The sequence below is a fragment of the Lytechinus pictus genome, chromosome 8 (genome assembly GCF_037042905.1).
Source record: "Lytechinus pictus isolate F3 Inbred chromosome 8, Lp3.0, whole genome shotgun sequence".
Lineage (NCBI taxonomy): Eukaryota > Metazoa > Echinodermata > Echinoidea > Temnopleuroida > Toxopneustidae > Lytechinus > Lytechinus pictus.
This window is the reverse complement of record NC_087252.1, coordinates 12,371,436-12,390,871: the sequence shown is the minus strand read 5'-3', so window position 1 is coordinate 12,390,871 and position 19,436 is coordinate 12,371,436. Positions and strand designations below refer to the sequence as shown.

At 38.6% G+C, this 19,436-nt stretch overlaps 1 protein-coding gene across 2 annotated transcripts in view; it reads right to left on the bottom strand.

Annotated features, from left to right (window-relative positions):
- The window catches only part of LOC129267168 (ubiquitin conjugation factor E4 A-like), a 29,072-nt gene that overhangs the window by 4,009 nt on the left and 5,627 nt on the right, over window positions 1-19,436 (bottom strand). The window contains exons 4-19 of one of the 2 annotated variants that reach the window (XR_010294412.1): window positions 18,292-18,413; window positions 16,701-16,868; window positions 16,134-16,281; window positions 15,295-15,497; window positions 13,743-13,925; window positions 12,653-12,770; window positions 11,180-11,401; window positions 8,305-8,571; window positions 7,781-8,044; window positions 6,944-7,097; window positions 5,974-6,166; window positions 5,120-5,233; window positions 3,682-3,856; window positions 2,990-3,066; window positions 1,705-2,507; window positions 998-1,544 (exon numbers count right to left, since the gene is read on the bottom strand). Coding sequence is in view for 1 of the 2 variants with exons in the window: in XM_064103584.1 (XP_063959654.1) it covers window positions 998-1,155; window positions 2,256-2,507; window positions 2,990-3,066; window positions 3,682-3,856; window positions 5,120-5,233; window positions 5,974-6,166; window positions 6,944-7,097; window positions 7,781-8,044; window positions 8,305-8,571; window positions 11,180-11,401; window positions 12,653-12,770; window positions 13,743-13,925; window positions 15,295-15,497; window positions 16,134-16,281; window positions 16,701-16,868; window positions 18,292-18,413 (2,818 nt within the window). In the remaining variant the exon portion in view is untranslated. The remainder of the gene's footprint in view (window positions 1-997; window positions 1,545-1,704; window positions 2,508-2,989; window positions 3,067-3,681; window positions 3,857-5,119; window positions 5,234-5,973; window positions 6,167-6,943; window positions 7,098-7,780; window positions 8,045-8,304; window positions 8,572-11,179; window positions 11,402-12,652; window positions 12,771-13,742; window positions 13,926-15,294; window positions 15,498-16,133; window positions 16,282-16,700; window positions 16,869-18,291; window positions 18,414-19,436) is intronic. The other variant, XM_064103584.1, reaches the window with a different exon arrangement.

Sequence of the window (19,436 nt, the reverse complement as noted above, 5' to 3'; positions counted from 1 at the left end):
TCCGGAGAAATTGTTCTCGGCATGTCTTCATGAATATTCAATGAACAACCTGATGATGTCATATCCCCACTTTTTTTTTGGATTTTATTATATGAAATGAGGTTTATTCAAATGTTTTTTTTACCAAGTACATAAAAAATGGATTGACAACTGATTAAGTGCACGAGATTTTCATTGCTGCAAATAACTTCACTATAATGGAGACATATCATTCACACATGAAAAAATGAAACAATTATGATTTCATGTAGTAACATAAGAAAAAGGAAAGTGGGAATGTGATATCATCAGCCAATCTAATGAATATCCATAAAGACGTGCATATAACTGTTCAAAAAAAATATTGCTTAACTTTTAAATTCAATAACTTTGTTATTTGTTGTACACTTTCGAAGAAATTTTCAGCAATTTGCCCTAAATTTTACTCTATTATTTAGATATAAACAATTTCAGCCCAGAGCATCCCTTTAAAATAGTAAAGCTGATGGGGCGAGATAGAAACTATCAGAAAGAGAGAGGGAGTGAGAAAAGATAAGTCTTAAAAGTCAAGATTCAGGCAGCGCTTCATAAAGCTGTTCGAAAGTTACTAATGACTTAACACACAACTGGTGACCATTTTGTGTGCTACGTGTGAATGATCCCTATGTTCATGTAGCTGACTTAGCACCTCAGAACAAGTTCTAGTTGTGTATTAAGTTAGGCGTAACTTTACAAACATCTTTATGAAACTCACACCAGGTCCAATTTCGAAAATTGCAAAAAGGATCACTTCCTCCTAGTCTAGTCCTTAGTGCATATTCTTACAATACATTTTATAAAGAATTAAAAAGTGATATGTTGGATCTATCAATGACATGGGGATCATTTCATTAACAAATATTAAGTGATTTTGACAGAATTCTTGTTATAAGCTCCTGAGCTCATTGAATATGATTGACTAAGAACAATATAATGAAATTAAATGATTGTTTTATTAAATGCTCATATTGTGACTTACCTGAGTAAATGCCTTGCTATCGTGGATCGATCGATGTTCATGCCAGAGGTCGGTAAGGTCACAGGGTCTTCCATGAGGGTAAAGGTCAAGGGGTCAGTGAACTCATCTGGAGCATCAGCATACATTTCCTGTTCCATCACATTTGTCTCACTCAGAGACTGTGCAACAAAAAAGGTATTAAAGGAACATGCTTAGCGAACTGCTTCAAATACATGTATAACCTGCTGAGGAACTCGACTGTTATATTGCCACAGTCAATATATGTAAATTATCTCACCTAAACATGCTTTAATAGGAAACTGCTTCAAATATAGCCCTTTGAGGAACTCAAATGTAATATTGACCCTCTCAGCAGTCAATATCCGATTACTATTTTCAACTTGACCTGCTCAGCAAACTGTTTCATCTCATCGATCATTTCCCTGACCATAGAAATCTTATCCAGGACTTTCTCTGCCCTGATGAACAGCATGATTGTAAAGCTTACCTCAACCCTCAAAATGTTATATTGACCCTCTAGGCAGTCGATATCTTTATCCTATCTCACCTTGACTTGCTCAGCAAACTGCTTCATCTCATCGATCATTTCCCTATCCATACAGATCTTATCAAGGACCTTCTCTGCCCCGATGAATAGCATGGGTGTATAGTTCAACTTAAATGTTATATTGACCCTCTAAGCAGTCGATATCTGAATACTTTCTCACCTTGACTTGCTCAGCAAACTGCTTCATCTCATCGATCATTTCCCTGTCCATACAGATCTTATCCAACACCTTCTCTGCCCTGATGAATAGCATGGGTGTATAGTTCAACTCAAATGTTATATTGACCCTCTAAGCAGTCGATATCTGAATACTTTCTCACCTTGACTTGCTCAGCAAACTGCTTCATCTCATCGATCATTTCCCTATCCATACAGATCTTATCAAGGACCTTCTCTGCCCTGATGAACAGCATGGGTGTATAGCTCAACTCAAATATTATATGGACAATCTACATAGTCAATATATTTTTACTACCTCATCTAGACTTGCTCAGCAAACTACTTCAAATATAACCCTTTGAGGAACTCAAATGTTATATTAACCCTCTAAGGAGTCAATATATGTTCCTTTCTCACCTTGACTTGCTCAGCAAACTGTTTCATCTCATCAATCATTTCCCTGTCCATATAGATCTTATCCAACACCTTTTTATAGTTCAACTCAAATGTTATAGTGACTCTCTAGACGGTCAATATATGTTCCTATCTCACCTTGACTTGCTCAGCAAACTGCTTCATCTCGTCGATCATTTCCCTGTCCATACAGATCTTATCCAGGACCTTCTCTGCCCTGATAAACAGCATGGGTGTATAGTTGACCTCGTCCTCGGCCGTAGCCCTGCAGAACCTCACCTCTTTTCCCAGGTTTATGTACAGACGGCATATGTCCCTGACCAGCTGTTTAGGGTTGAACTCGATCTCCTCAAAGTCATGCACCTTCAGGGCTATCTTGTTGGGACCAACCTTAAGATGTGAGAGAGAAAAAATGGAACATGAAGAGTACGATAACATAAAATAGACACCCCTTTCCTTCTTTACCCCATGTCTTCATAACATCTTTGGACTATCTCTTTTTACAAGTTAATCATCTTCCCTTTTCAAAATGGGGCCTGTCCATTTCACACTCGTCATAAGACTCCCTCTTTCTCATTCACCAAATATTCTTAATTTGTGCTTTTCAAACTAGTCTGCCATGCAAACCCTTCACTCGAGTAAAGTGTCTGAATGTGCAGCCTCCTCATGCCTTGTACTGTGAAGGCCCTCTCAAAACAGCAAGTTTTGTAGGTGCTAGTCTTTGCGTGGAGACACACTTGTTGATCAAAGTTTCAATCAGGGTCTGTGCCTGCAGACTACTTTCAAACCATGATATCTCCTCACATCGTCTACAATGATGGCAGAATAAGTTGATACAAAATGGATCTTCCATAGGGTTCATAGAATCTTACCAGTTTGTGTAGGAAGTTGTTAAACATCATTGCCACTCTGTTGACCATGACTGGATGGATAAAGATGTCTGTGATCTCTATAAAAAAAATAAATATAAATAAACACTTTCAATTATGACTGTATTTACAAAGCGTGTGTTATGCAAATCAATATTTTTCAACCTTAAATATCAGTCTCATTTTACAATTTAACCTAGTGGTGAGAAATATTTACCTCAAAGAATCTAACTTTTGGATGCACACTTTTAGTAAATCCCATGTTTGAAGGCACCTACCAATTGCAGGATAGACAACAACCTAATAATTGCATACTAGTAGGTTTGTCTTTAAGAATTTTTTGAATGCATTCACTACATATTTTGATGGCATATATTTTTCTAATAGAATCTCACTTTTGAATGCACTGGCTGTCTCTGGGATAGACAAGAAATCAACAATGGGACATGTTTATATCAAAGAATACCACTTTCAACGCATTCACTGTTGTTTGTGTCATAGATGAAAACTTAATAATGTCATATTCTTGTCTCAAAGAATCTCCATTTAATGCATTCACCATTTGTGGTATAGATGAAAACTTAATGATGTCATATTCTTGTCTCGAAGAATTTCCATAAAATGCATTCATCATTTGTGGTATAGATGAACACTTAATGATGGCATACTATTATCTCATTTTTGAACGCACTCACCACTTGTGATGTAGACAAGAGTACTCATTGTCTCATTTGACATGATGTTATAGAACCTGGCAATGGCACATGTTTGTCTCAACGAGTCTTCTTGTTGTCTTCTTTCTGTCGGTGGTAGCTGCATCCATTCCCCTCCTTCTCGCTGCTCTTGGAGAACCTTGATTTTCTTCACATACTACAACGATAACAGCAACAAATTGATGATCAAACTTATGGAAATGTATCATTTGTAACTCAACTTAAAATGCCTCTTTGCATGTATCTATGCACTTCAATAAATTAATCAAAAAATACGGAAACAAAATTATTATATAAAAATTTACTAAACAAAGAAAAATGTCAAACACATGATCTTAAAGGGATCGTTTAACTTTGTGAGCAGCTGATTTAAAAAATTCTCAAACTGAGACAAAACATGTGTATGAGTGCATGAATTTGTCCTCAAAAACCCTGAAACAAACCACAATATAGAATGAAAAACTCTAATTTAGATACAAGTAGCAATTTATTAGCTTGATTATGAGAACCGTCTAGTAGACAGGTTAAGCTTATGACCAGTTTACTCCAATTCAAAAAGTCTGTTGGCTATTTTGACTGCCTTCTGTTGTGTGTATCTACTATTTACACACACACACGCTATTAGCTGCACTGAACATTCAGTGTATACCTAGTACACACTGTATGTAGGCCATGCTGTGTTCATCTAGAGTTCGTGTGTTGTGGTGCACAGGTTCAATGTATACACATAGTCATTGAAACCAACTCCCAATTATTTTCAAACTTTGGTTTACATCTATAAGGTTTTAAAATTGATCCTGTGGATATAATACTTTGAAACTTTTGGGATGGTATTTTTACACTATAAGCCTAATGTTAAGCCCATTTTCAAGAACCAAAATGATAATTTTTTAAATCAGAACAAAGTGAAGTGATCACTTTAACCAAATTTATGCACGTCTATGGGGAAGTTTGGTAGCCATCCCTCAAACTGGAATGCAGTTGCCATTCTTCATGGTGTTTTTTTAGTACTTGGAAGCTTGTGTGTGTTCTTGCATAAGTTTTGATTTCCCTGTTGACAGGGACAATGAACAGAATTCAATACATTGGATTAAGGTAATGCAGTTAGATAGAATTCCCACCTCTAACCCTACATAGTCAAATGGCAAATAAATCACCATGTACATCACACACAACATAATCATACGCTTTTCACTTTATAGATTCATCTAAAAATGTTTAGGTAGGGGTTGGGAGCTAAGATTTGATAATTTTCTCCAGCATAAAAGCATGTGAAAAGAACACAGTAAACAAATGAAACATATTTTAAACATTTTTGGCTTTCCATAATCTTAGTACAGAGTTTGGAATATGGACCACTACGTTCTCACGCTCCGATTGATGGAGTTTTTCTGATATCAGTCAAGTTGATTTGACTTACATCTAAGGCTTCATCAAGGAGGAAGATGGAATCGTTGATGAGATGGTTGATGAACTTCAGGAAGAGGGGAGCGTTGGCATCTTCCATATGGGACATTGCTTCATGAGCAACCAACTGAAAGAAATCAAAGAATAATAATTCACGATTCCACTTCATGACCTATGACCCGTAACACAAAGGTTAGCCATCAATCGCTAAATGAAATGGCCTATCAATATCGTCGTTGCATGCGCGTTTTGCTCAGTAGACTGATTGGGAACCAATCAGATTTGTCCTTTTAAATCAGTGATTAATCACTTAGCTTTGTGTTGCGGGGACCAGAACACATGTGTACATGTATCTTGATGAACTTAATGAACTATCTAATCGGTTGATGATTTTAAGAGGGTTTTGGATATTTTGGTTATTTGCATTTAACCTCTATTTGATTCCTGTGCTAAGGCTTCCCCAAACATAATTTGGTAGCTAAACTTTGCTCAAACTATGATGACAATTAACCTTGATTTTTAAAGACTTTCTTATAAGATTACTGCTTGCTGCAAATACGGATACTTAGCTTAAAATCAATTTGCATAAATAGATTTAAAACTTGTTACTGCAATGGTAATTCATATCCGAAACCCGAGGTGAAGGGGGCGACTGAATAAGACATGGAAGAAGCAAGTGGCGGAGGAGAGTAGGTGGTTTGGGCTGTAGGAGGAGGACACATCAAATAGTAATGTGGATGGTGGGAGTGAGGGTGAGATCTGTGAGTGCAAGGTGAATATGGCCACCCTGGTAGTCGAGGACCGAACCGGATTCAAAATCTGAATAAATACTACCAGTACCATGTCAGCATGTTACTCGAATTCTACCTTTATTTGATTCCTGTGCTGCGGCATCCCCCAGAGGTACTTCAGAACCTTGTACATCGGCCGACGGTAGTTGAACTTCTGCTCAAACTGATGAGGATCACCGGTAAACTCAATATCCACAAAGATACTGATCAGAGAACGGGATATTTGTTCTCCAAGCGGATGCTCATTGAAGGCTTTCTGACGGTGGAAACTGCAAAGATACCATTGAATAATTATAAAAATTAAAGGTTACAGGCAGAAAACATTACAGGAGTGAATTTATCTTTGTTCTAGAGTGTATAGAGACATTCCTCACAGTCCGCCCATACTGCCACCCCCCCCCCCCCCCCCCCCCGGCCATCATTTCACAGTACTGAGAATACAGACCAACAAAAGCCCTACAATATATAACTATACATTAGAACTACAATTTCTTTGCTTCCAGAATGCACCTCTGGCTCCAGACCTCCAAAAACTCAGCAAGCATAAATCTAAGATGAGGGTTTGTAATGTGATTTTATCTATTACTAGTAAAACATTATGATCCCCCTTCCACCCTCTCAAAACCACAGACCAACAAAGGAACTTCATTATTACTTTACTAACATAGAAACTACGATGCCTCTGCTTCCAGACTTCTCTTCGGGCATCAGACCTTCTAAGATCTCAGCAAGCTTAGCTCTCAGATGAGAGTTTGTAATGTGATTTTATCTATTACTAGTAAAACATTATGATCCCCCTTCCACCCTCTCAAAACCACAGACCAACAAGAGAACTTCATTATTACTTTACTAACATAGAAACTACGATGCCTCTGCTTCCAGACTTCTTTTCGGGCATCAGACCTTTTAAGATCTCAGCAAGCTTAGCTCTCAGATGAGAGTTTGTAATGTGATTTTATATATTACTAGTAAAAACTTTTGATCCCCCTTCCATCCTCTCAAGACTAAAGACCAACAAAAGAACTTCATTATTTTACTTGACTTACATAGGAACTACGATGCCTCTGCTTCCAGACTTCTCTTCGGGCATCAGACCTTCTAAGATCTCAGCAAGCTTAGCTCTCAGATGAGGGTTGGTAATGTGACTCTTGTTGCCCATGAAGATGATCACAAATGTCATCACATGCTTCAATGCGTCACCTGCAAATATCAAAATATTAGACAGGTTTTCTTGTAAATCTGAATTGAAAATCCAGTGCTATATCTTCATTATTTGGCTCACCAATTTCATTTGTTTTTGGTTGAATTGTGAAGTGGTATGTTAGGTGATCCCCTACTCGAGCTATGCATCTAATTTGTCTGCTCATTCATCTTTGGAGTCCCACCTGCTTCATGTGAGTTTTTTTTACTTTTTCACTTTTATAAACCCTTTAAATTAAATTATTTTTCTTCAAATTTAATCATCTTTCAAAATGCATCCCCCATGTCTTACTGTATTTTTACCCCTTCCGTTTGGTCAACATTTGTTCATGTTCTATGTCTAGTCACACTATCTTCCTTTTCTAAAAAAAGTAAATTGATTTCAAATTTGATGTTTTTACATCATCATTATAATCATCATCATCATCACCATCACAATCATCATCATTGTCATCATCAAGATCAATATCGTCATCATCATCATCACCATCACAACCATCATTATAGTCATCATCACCATCAATATCATCATCAACATCATCATCATCATCATCATCACCATCACCATCATCACCATCACAATCATCATTATAGTCATCATCACCATCACCATCATCACCATCATCATCACCATCATCATCATCATCATCATCATCACATCATCATCATCATCACCATCTCACCTCCATCTTCGAACTTTGCCTCAGCAAACCTCCTCAAGAACTGCAGGTACGTGACAAGGTTCTCTGCCAGGCACTCTGGGACGGTGACAAGATGCGAAGGGGGTTCCCCCTGGAGAGGCAGGTTGGGTGTGGTCAGAACTGTCACATCATCTGACGTAGCATACTGGGTGACGATGCGAGCCGTTGCTATGTGGAGGTTGAATGCCATCTCAAGAAATTGAGGCTCTAGGAGTGATGTCTTGATGCTAAGGAATAATGTCATGGCTGTAAAATAAAGGAGATACAAACTTGAAAAACATCAGCTTGATCATACTATACAGTATCTTATAGAGCAATGCGCAATGACAAAGAATGGAGAGGCAATCTTAGAAAAACACAAGCTCAATCATATAAAACAATAGTCTTATGCAAGACCATCAAGAGCTTTTATTCTATAACCAATAACATACCAAACATCTTTCAATTTGGAGTCGGTTTCATTGGTGTGACTGCAGCATATCAAAGACTGTGAAAGTGATTCCTACCTTTATCCATCTTCTCATGGAGCTGTGACATGACGGGACCAGCCCTGGGACCACCCATCTGCTGGACCATCTCCTGGAAGGCTTGCTGGACATGATGAAGCTCACGGTTGACATTGTAGAAGAGTTCCACCAAGGTTTGGAAACCGAGCTGAAGACATCGCTGGGTCAGGAAGAAGATGCCGGTGGCAAAGTTGTAGGGAGGATGGGTGGGTACGCGGTTGTTCTCCTCTCCTTCCCGGTGGAGCATCCTGGTCTCTTTCGGAAGACCTGGGGAGGATTTCATGAAGCAAACAATTAGTTTTTTTTACTGACTCAAGATGTTCTGAGCCAATCAGATGCAACAATATTCATAGTGTACTGTATAACAGTTGTAAGGGAAAATTAATATTTGTTTCATCGTTACCATCGCTAGCATCACCATCATCGTTATCATCATCATCATTGCCATCATCATCGGCATCATTATCACCACCATCATCTTAAAAATCAGCATTATCACCATCACCCTCCTCCTTATCATCACCATCATCACCACACTATCATCATCATCATCCTCCTCCTCATCATCATCATCCTTCATCATTATCATTATCATCATCATCATCATTACCACACTATCATCATTACCATCATCATCATCCATCATCATTACCATCATCATCATCCTCATCCTCCTCCTCATCATCATCATCATTATCATCGTCATCACCATCATCACCACACTATCATCATTACCATCATCATCATCATTATCATTATCATCATCATCATCATTACCATCATCATCATCCTCCTCCTCATCATCATTATCATCATCATCATCATTACCATCATCATCATCATCATCATCATCATCATCATCATCATCATCTTCATCATCATCATCATCATCATCCTCATCATCATCAACGCCACCATCTAGTGCTGTAGCCGAACCGCCGAACCGAACGGTAGTTCGCCGAACATGGCACTTCCGAACCGAACAGAACCGAACCGAACACTAAGACTTGGTTCGGAAGTTCGGCAAAAAAAAAAAAAAAAACGGCTTTCAGCTAATAAATTTATAAGTTTACACCCTTTCTAATCATTATATTTGCGCATTCTCTATTTAATCTTCTTTGCAATTGTATGTTGGAAGTATGCGCTTATTTTGCGGTTACTAGATTTTGTTTTCATTTTCATGTTGACATTGTGGTTTTTACGGCCCTGATTAAGAAAGGAGATCCGATGAACGATGTTGCGCGAGCTTGCGCTATTATCATTTTACTGGCTTTCATCATCTCTCGCTCTGTGGCCGAATCGCCGAAGTATGGTAAAGAAAACCAAAACTGTATGAGTGTTCATTGGTTAAATCTAATTATCTAAAATATTGTTGTTTTTAGGTGGCGAACAAGATTCTTGTTTGAAAATCTTCAAAGTATTTTGAATGAACGAGCTCAATAAACTGAAAGTGAAAGATGAAGTACCATTAATATTACGAATTACGATACGATGTGATTAAGATCGTAACTCATGTATTGTTGCGGCGGAGAATAAAGATCTGATTGAGGTGATTGACATTATTATTGAGGTGTCGGCTCGCTACTGTCTAGTTTTCATGATTTTAGAGAGAAGTAAAGAGTTTTGAAAACGAGAGATCCAGTGAAAGTGGGAAATAAAGTGAGTGACTGTTAGAGATGGAAAGGAGAGACGCAAAACAAATAATATAGAAATGAGATGAGGTGAAGTTATCTTTTTTATTATTAACAATCAGATGAAAATAAAAATCAAACACTCATGAATGATTACGGTATAGCATATAGCAAGATCCCCTTCCCCTCGTTGACAAGTTGAATGTAGATAAAGCCATGCGGAAACATTCATCTCTTGGGGGAAAATGACCCCCAATCTTTACTTTTTTTTCCTTTCTTATCAACTTCTCAAATTAACCATAAACAATGCGATGATCACTCTACTCCCCCTGTCCCATTGCAGTCGTAAAACTTTGCATCCCACTTGGTCTGTATGTTCATGGTCGAATGAAATCTGACCAATGAAATCATAGAAATCTCGGAAATTGCTCTTCAATCAGTGAGCTGAGTTTCGCGAGCAGACAAAGCACGTGGCTGTATGTACCGATGCGACAATCAGCGACATGCGATTGGTGGTTTAGTTCACCCATCGAGCCAATTAGCGAAAGGCGCATTACATAAGCACGCTTTCTTCGACACGCCCCTGGCCCTACTATGTCTACAGTTCAGTGCACTGGCGCTGGCCGCCTCGTATGTGATGCAATTGCCAATCACGTTTGGCTGGACTGTATAAATATTCATGAGCTCAGAGTGCCGCTACAAGGCCAAGGGGACTGAGCTGCATGCGCTGGCCTAGCCTAGCGCTAGCTGGTACGAGTGCGAGCGTTTGGCAAGTATCCTAAGTGTGGTCCAGGTATGGACGACTAGGAAGAGTTGCCATTTTAGAACTGTGAGTTACCCAATAAATCTGTCATCAGATAATCAAATTCGAGATAACAGTTGATTCGTTGAGCGCTATAACTTTCATAGTTTCATGTCAACAAGATAGAGATAAAATGGTTTGATGTGACAGAGGTACACGCGAGCACATGCAGTCAATCAAGTACAAATTGTCTACCGGTACGCTACGTATACCTGAGCTGAATGAACTATAGCTTTATCAGCCTATCATTACAGAACCCCAAACCGAACCAATGTTCGGCAAATTTCTGCCGAACCTTGCCGAACCAAACCGAACCCGAACATGGCGCCTGACTTGCAGCAATACCACCATCATCATCATCCTCATCATCATTACCACCATTATCACTATTTTCCTAATCACAATAACCACCAGCATCACTATGGTCATAACCATTACATACCTACAAGATGAACACCAAGCTCACTCATTTGGCTTTCCGATGCACCAACAGGCAGGTCCACACTAGCATAGCTCATATCAACTGTTGTGATATTGGTCGTGTCTGGTTTGGTGAAGGGGCCACAGAATCTCAACAGGACGGAGGACAGGTTAAGGAAGAAGGAATCACTGGCATACATAAGGGCGAAGGTCGGAAGTCGCCTCGACCACATCTTTGTTCGTCCTACAAGTTATTATTAGAATAATTATTTCATAAAGGGGTGATTCCATACGTGGCGTACGGGATATTTCAAAAACAATATCTAGTCTCTGAACTGGTTGCTCGAGCAATAAACAAATTTTTGGTCAATAATAAAGATATACCGGTAGTGGGTAGTCATGTGAAAAACTTATTACCAATAAAAAATGTTTAAATATGGATGAATTAAAGTGAAAAAGTTGTGTCTCATGCAGGACTCAGAAATGTCCTGTACGTCATTACCACAAAACAAATTGAAGTTCCTTGTTTGTTTGGATAGCAGATTTTAAAATGTAAAAATGGCTGATTTTTCTCGCATGGAACCGCCAAAGGGTGAAATAATCTTGGACGAGGCAACAGCAATTGTCTTTGTTGTTACAACACACATGTTATCAGCTATGTGTCTGATCTAGTGCATACAACAAACAAGCTGATACTCTATCAATCTTGCATTTCTGTTACAGATTACCGTAATTATATCTTGAAAAGTGTCAATTGAATAACCCTACTCACACACTACATTATGATTGTAACATAGAACCTTCATGTTTTAATATAATTGAAAAACTCCATTTGCATCTCACGACCCAGATTTAGTAAATGGGTCCAGGTACGAAGAAATTCCTTGAATCGAAATCAAATCATAGTAGCGCTGCTATAAGTGTTATATAAATGTTGCAGATTATTATTGTCCTTATTCAACCTAAATAATTTGCTCTGGTATCTAAACTGTCTTGACTTCAACTTTGAGAAGAGGAAAACAAGATGCTAACAATAGAAGTGTTACGTGAAGCATCTTGTACCAGTGATTTTAAATGGCAAATTTGCTCAGAGCCAATCACATGCAAGGAATTCAGTAGCTTCTAACAGCTGCAAGTGAAAATCACTGACTCCTGAATTCATGAAATGGTTGCATTGCTATGAATAATAAATAATATGTCCATTTATATAGCACTGTTACTATGTGCATACACTCAACTGCCCTTTGATACGTGGTATTATATTATTGCCCGGCTGTAGCTGAGCCGCCATATAGGCACTAAAGCGTCAAGGAATAAATTCTACTGGGTATCTATTCACCTCACCTGGGTCGAGTACAGCACATTGTGGATAAATTTCTCGCTGAAGGAAAACACGCTATGGCTAAGATTCGAATGCACAATGCTTGAAATGCGAGTCGGAACTACTAGACCACGACGCGCCCACAGAATGATACGAGGCATATGGATATCCTACCTGCATTAGCATGTATACACCTGCCTATCCAAGCAAGTAAACTATTCCTGATTTCTAATGAAGTCTTGAAGAGAGATCGGAATATCCTGTAAATATGTTCTGTCAGTTTACCAACGGGCTGTAAATAGAAAAACAAGAATAAAACAAGGCCTGGAAAAAAAAAATACTCATCACTTTTTGCCATTGCATTCAATGTTTTTGTTATTTCAATCACTATCAATTTTCAAATGATAGTTACTGTTTTCAAAAAATATGCGAGTGCACATAATATTGAAGTCTTGAGGAAAAATACACTAAATATGTGCCATTTAAGCAGGGGGGGGGGGTATTCTGGCAAGTGCCCCCCCCCCCTGCTCTTAAGGACAACAAAAGGAAGTGCCATCATCCTTTTTTAAAAGTTGATACATAAAATAATATATACTTTTACTTGGCCTAAGAAAAAATGGAATCCTATTGTGGTTATAATCATGAAATGAATTTAACAATATTTAAAAAAATGAGGCAATGGGTTTGTGCACATAAGTATCAAATGCCAGATGATTCAAATAGAAATTAAGTATTGATCATCGATAAGCCAAATAAGCATACTCTCGGTGTAATATCCTCCTGGGGGGCGTTTCATGAAAGGACTTGTCGGACGTTTTATCCGACAAGTCCCATTTTATCAGACAGTTACCATAGTAACAGTACCTCTCAGCCAATCAACATCAGAGAAAGATGTCAGATCTGACAACTTGTCGGATGAAAATGTTGATGAAACACTCCCCTGGTGGGTGTATCATAAAGCTGTTTGTAAGTTAAGAGCGACTGTAATGGCGACTGGTGAACCTTTCTTACACGCTAAATAATCAGCAATGAACATTTAATGGTGAATAGCATTTACCACAAGAAACGATACCAGTCATTCTTAAAGTCAATCTTAACGTATCAACAGCTTTTATAACAAGGCCCCCTAGTACTGGGCTTTGAGATTGTATGTAGTATTTCATGAACAGAACATTGACTGTCATTCCACAATGCACACTACACCAATCAGATTCAAGGATTTCAGTAGCTTTTAACAGTCAACATGAACAGTCCAGTGACTTACCTGCCATATATATTCCTGTGTGGCTTGGTGTTCTCTTCCCGATGTCCTAGATGGCCTCTCAAAGAACTGCGGTTCCTGATTGTCTCTGGGTATACAGGATAGTGACAGGATAAGACCGACAGGGGTCTTCTCGTAACTCTTGGCGTTCAGCGGATCTGATGGTGTTATGAAATCCATTAGGACCTGTTATATACAAAGAGAGTGTTAATTAAGATTGGTTTATTGATATACATACAAGATAGCAACAGGATCAGACCAACGGATCAGATGGTGTTACGAAATCCATAAGGACCTATGATATACAGTGGGTGTGTTTATTAACATTGGTTTAACTGATATACAGGATAGCGACAGGATCAGATCGACGGAGGTCTTCTCGTGGCTCTTAGCGTGCAACAGATCAGATGGTGTTATGAAATTCATGAGGACCTGTAATATACAAAGAGTGTGTTAGACCAACTTGATAGATTTTTACTTGCCTAAACAGCACAATGTTTTAAAAGCACCAACAAGTATGCACTGCAGATGAGGACCCAAGATATTTCCTTAGCACTACATCCTGACTTATGGATCCTGCTGAGTATCGTCGTAGAAGTAGAAGATATAAGACGATATGGGTATAGCCTAACTGGAAATTTAACAAAATTGGTAAATGGGCTAAATGGCAACAAGACCAAATCGTTAGTAGACAAAGAGGTTGCAGACAAAGCAGGACTGGACCGAGTGGGATGACAACAAAATGGGTATAATTAAAGATATAGGTGAAAGGGCTAAATGGAAATTAGACCAAATGGTTAGAAGATGAAGATTGTCGACGGAGCCGTTGAAGACAAATTTACCCCTCTCACCCCCATCACCATAACCACACCTGACCAATATAGTCACCTCCTCAACTTCCACCGCCAACAGGGGCCGTGGAGGGGTGGCTGGGGGCTCCCACAATTTTTTTTTTCAATTAACATGGAACAAAGAGATTACCATCTGATTGTGATTGTTTGTATGGTTAGCCCCCTCCCCCTGACATTTTCAAACACCTACCCTGACAATATACGTAAAGCGAATAGGCATGAGTGCGATGGCGCAAGATTTCGCACGAGGTGAAAGATGCTCTATTCAATGAGGCGTTAGCCGAGTTGAATAGAGCGTCTCTTTCTTTCACCTAATGTGAAATCTCGCACCATTGCACTAATAAAAATATTCGCTATTTGTGTTGTACAACGCCTCGGAATTCAGCAAAAATACGAAACAACAAGAGTTTTTCCCTGCAGTAATCTATGAAAGGGAGCAAAAATATTCAAAGCGAAAAGCAAAATCCCACAAGCGCACATGACCTTGGACAGCATTGCACATTTAGCCAGCAGGCTTATACCCGTATTGCACCTTCATTTTTACTGAGCGCAATGAATTAAATTGTATTGTGACGTCACCTCCTAAAGCCGTGTAACGGTACATTTTGGATGGTACGTCTTGTGTGCAACGGTACGAATTTGCTCGCGTACAAGCTAGGTAGGGGTTGTACAATAATCTCTACTCACGCCGATATGATACTCACTTTAGCAAGCTGTGGTTGTCTTGCATAGAATCCCATGATTTCACAGTAAGCATAGTTAAGAGGATCAACCAATGCGGGACTAGCTATCATCTTCTTGTAGAGGATTTCTAACACTGGAGTAAACGCTTCTGTGATTGGTAGAGAGTCATCCAAGTGGATAGCTTCTGCTACCTCATGGAAGAACTTGACTGCTATATCCCAATCTGATCAGATAAATGAAAAAATAATTATAAATAATTAGGGCTGACATTAATGCCGTATTTGCTGGCATACAGGTCACATTATTTTGGGATGAGAAAACCACGCAGAGTCAGGATGCAGCCTATATGTGGCGATAGTTAAAAATAACAGTGTCGTGCAAGATAAACGTTTTGACTCAGAATTCCTTGAGTCTAACCAGTGGAAGATGCAGAAATTTCATGAATGAAATGGCACAAAAATCCCAAGCGGAACAAATAGATTTTCCTTCAGAATTTTTGAAAAGCAAAATAAGTTGAAGTGGAGGGGACACTTGGAAAGGTGTAGGTTTGGAGCATAGTTTTGCTGGGGGGAAGGGAGGGTGGAGGACACTACCCCCTGGATCCATGCATGGGTCGAACACAGGAGCTACAGGCCTATTTTTTAAAAAATACACTAATAATTTTCCTGGTGTCATATCGCAAATTGATACACGTTTCATAATATTGCCACTAAAAATGTCTGGTTGAATGAAAGGTTGACACATAATACTGTACACAAATGTGTTAGAATATTTACTCCCAAAACCATAAAACTGCTAATTTAATTTGGAAATAAAAATATTCCCTGATTTATGACACTCTTAGGATAAAACTACTTACCATCTTCCTTTGTGTATGACTGGAGGAGGATATCAAATAATTGCTGCCTTGTGTTCTGGTTGTTGTACACTTCTGGAGTAAGGAGACATGTAGCTGCATTGGATACAGCTATACGCTGACATTTCATGGCGTAGTCAGCCTTTTCATTCTATAAATAATTGAAAAAGAATTTATTACATCAATATACTTCATGATACCATCGAAATGAGGAACGTCAAGATCAGAATAACAATATAGTAAATTTGACGATAATCCCAACATTCCAACTATTATCACACATTGCGCTCTTTGATTCTAGTCAAGTGATTATTCGGGAGCAGTAAGCATTTAAGGGGATCGAAGTAAAATGAAAAGTCGTTAAAAATAATCTAAGAAAATGAAGATGAAAATCAGAGAATTACCCATTGACTAGTCATGGTTTTGAGAGAATGGACTAGGCATTAGCAACATTACATCATTTCTCACCTTTGAAACAGTCCAACAATTAGAACTGTTCTGAAGGTACCCTGTGTGTATAATTTATACTAATACCCTTGGTGATGTGCAATATCAATATTATTGTATTACCTGACTGTTTTTTACTAAGGCAGCTGCTCTGGTGTAGGATGAGAGAAGATAACGCAGGATATCTTTCTCCCCGGCCCTCTTCTCCTCCTCATCAAAGTTTGCAATAGATGACGTCATGTGAAGGACATGGAATGATGGGTCTTGGAGAAGTAATCTCTCAAAGATGGCCTAGAGAATGAAGTTATCGTAATTATAAAAAAAAATCCATATTTTATTATTCGAAATAGACATAAAATGAAATATTCCGAAAATTTGCTTTGCCCAATTGATCGTGGGCCCGGGAGCCGCTGTGCAGCGCCAGATCGACGAGGCTCTATCCCTTTTAACCGTTGGAACGCCAAACAGGGTAGCAGCAACTCCAATCTTCTAACGTCTTTTGGTCTGACGCCGCTGGGGTTTCAACCCCCAACCTCCCGGTAGTGAGACGGACGCTCTACCAACTGAGCCAACACCGGTTAAATAAATAATTCTTTTTTTACCCAGGGTAGCTATTTCAGCTGTAAGCTGTTCTTCCAGTGGGCCATTATTACCCTTCTCCATACTCATACATTGAGTGCATTCAGAATGGCAGAAGACTCCACTATCAAAGTCTTTGGTATGATTCGGGCAGAGATCGAACCTCCAGTTGATGAGGCAGGCGCTCTACCACTGAGACATCATGAGAGGAATGTACATAATTAACATAGGATATTACTATACATACTGGGGGTGTTTCACAAAGATTTAAGGATGACTTAAATCGCACTTAAATCCTGACGCGTGACTTAAATCACACTTAAATCCCGACATGTACATGATATGCAATGTGCAATCTTTTTGATCAATACGCAGTAGTGCGCGTCCTCATCCCATGATCTGACCAATGTGGTCATGCCTTTTATACCGCATGCAACTAGGCATTTAAGTGCGACTCTAAGTCATACTTAAATCTTTGTGAAACACCCCCCAGGTCTAATTAGCATTATTTATACCAACCCAACTGCCACAACAAAATCAATATGCCATTGTTTTTGCACTGAGCGAGTCTGAGTTTACAGTCCATTGTATACTACTGCCAAAGAAAGCTGAATACCACTGTTAAGTGCCAGTAATTGTAACAGTAAAAAAAAATGATTTTAAGAGAAAGTTTCTAAAATCAAAATTAGGTATCAACAAATTACTGAAGATCCATATCTGGTTCATACATATGAACCAAACTTCGTGAAATCATGAAGTCTTAAAAAGATCACACTTATTATCACAAACACGGTCAATGAATTAAATTGAAATTAAATTGAAACACAGAATAGCATATGTGGGACAGTGCATCATCAATGCTCGGAAAAAACAACTCTACATCTGGTAAAGATACATGCCATGCTTAATATTCAGCTAATTTCTAAGGAAAATACACTTTCTCAACCAGAATCATTTGGCACATATTTTTGTACAAAACAACAGTTCAATCATCATCTCATTTTTCGACATACAGGTGTGTAACCCCAACTGGCATCTATATATCAAGCCCCTAAGTTTTGGTATTAAAATAAGTTACACTGTTTGTCTCACAAATCTGTTTTAAAAGAACAGTATCATAGATGGCGCTACTCACCATATCAATGCTCTCCCATGAGAGCCACGACCATGGTTCACTATGCTCTTTCTCAAGCTGGTCTGACATATCAACCAAGAACACACACTTAGGAGGCATCCCTTCATCTAATGTTGTTCCCTCTGTCCACAAGGGGAAAAACAAAAACATAACAGTGAACACACACTCTTACGATTCAAAATTGTGTTTTAAATTGGCACTCAGACCCCCTTGAGCTGGGCCCTGTAATATATGTTTTTTTTTTAAAGCAAACATTACTATCAAATGGTAATAACCTAGCGGGTACTAAGCCTAAGTATCCTTTGGTTCTGTCATACATTTATATTGTAGCTCTAGGTGTTGTGGCTCAGTGGATAAATCTCCGAACTTTGAACCACATGGTCCGTGGTTCAAACCCCATCGCAGCACTTGCGTCATTCGGCAAGGCGTTTATCTACATTTGCCAATCCCCACCCAGGTGTAGTAAATGGGTACCCGGTAGGAAGGAATACCTTGAATGCTCGAGCGTCCGATCAGGATAGCCGTGCTAAAGCCGGGGTAATAGTATGAAGCGCTTAGAAACATTTGTATTTAGTGCTATATAAATGTTGCATATTATTATTATTATATTGTTGAATTTATGGTGTTCTCTTTATTTATGTGATTCTACTCTGGCAATCGCATGCAAAAAAGACTCAGTTAATAGCTGTTAAATTCCATTTTCCAGTTTTGCAGAACCAAACAGTTAATATTTTAAAAATATTTGAGTCACATCAGACTGTCCGTAAACATATATAGGCCATTCATCAATTTCAGATTTGGTCTCATCGCACTTGGACTAACCCTAGTTTGTCTGCAACCTGTTCATCTACAGTACTACAATATTGCCAAGTTAACTTCTTTTACCCATTTATTGTTTGGTCTAATTATCAATTTAGCTATACCCATTTCAATCCAATTGGTCTAAACACCATAGTCTATATCGTTAGAAAACTATGAATCAAATGTTCATATATACAAACTGTAACGTAATTTGTAGATGAAAAATTAGACCAAATGGAGGGTGGACCTGTGAATTTAACCCATATGGTATTAGATTATCTGAGAAGTTGACCAACTGTTTGTAGACCGAGTGAATAGAGAACTCCACCCTATTTTAGAACCGT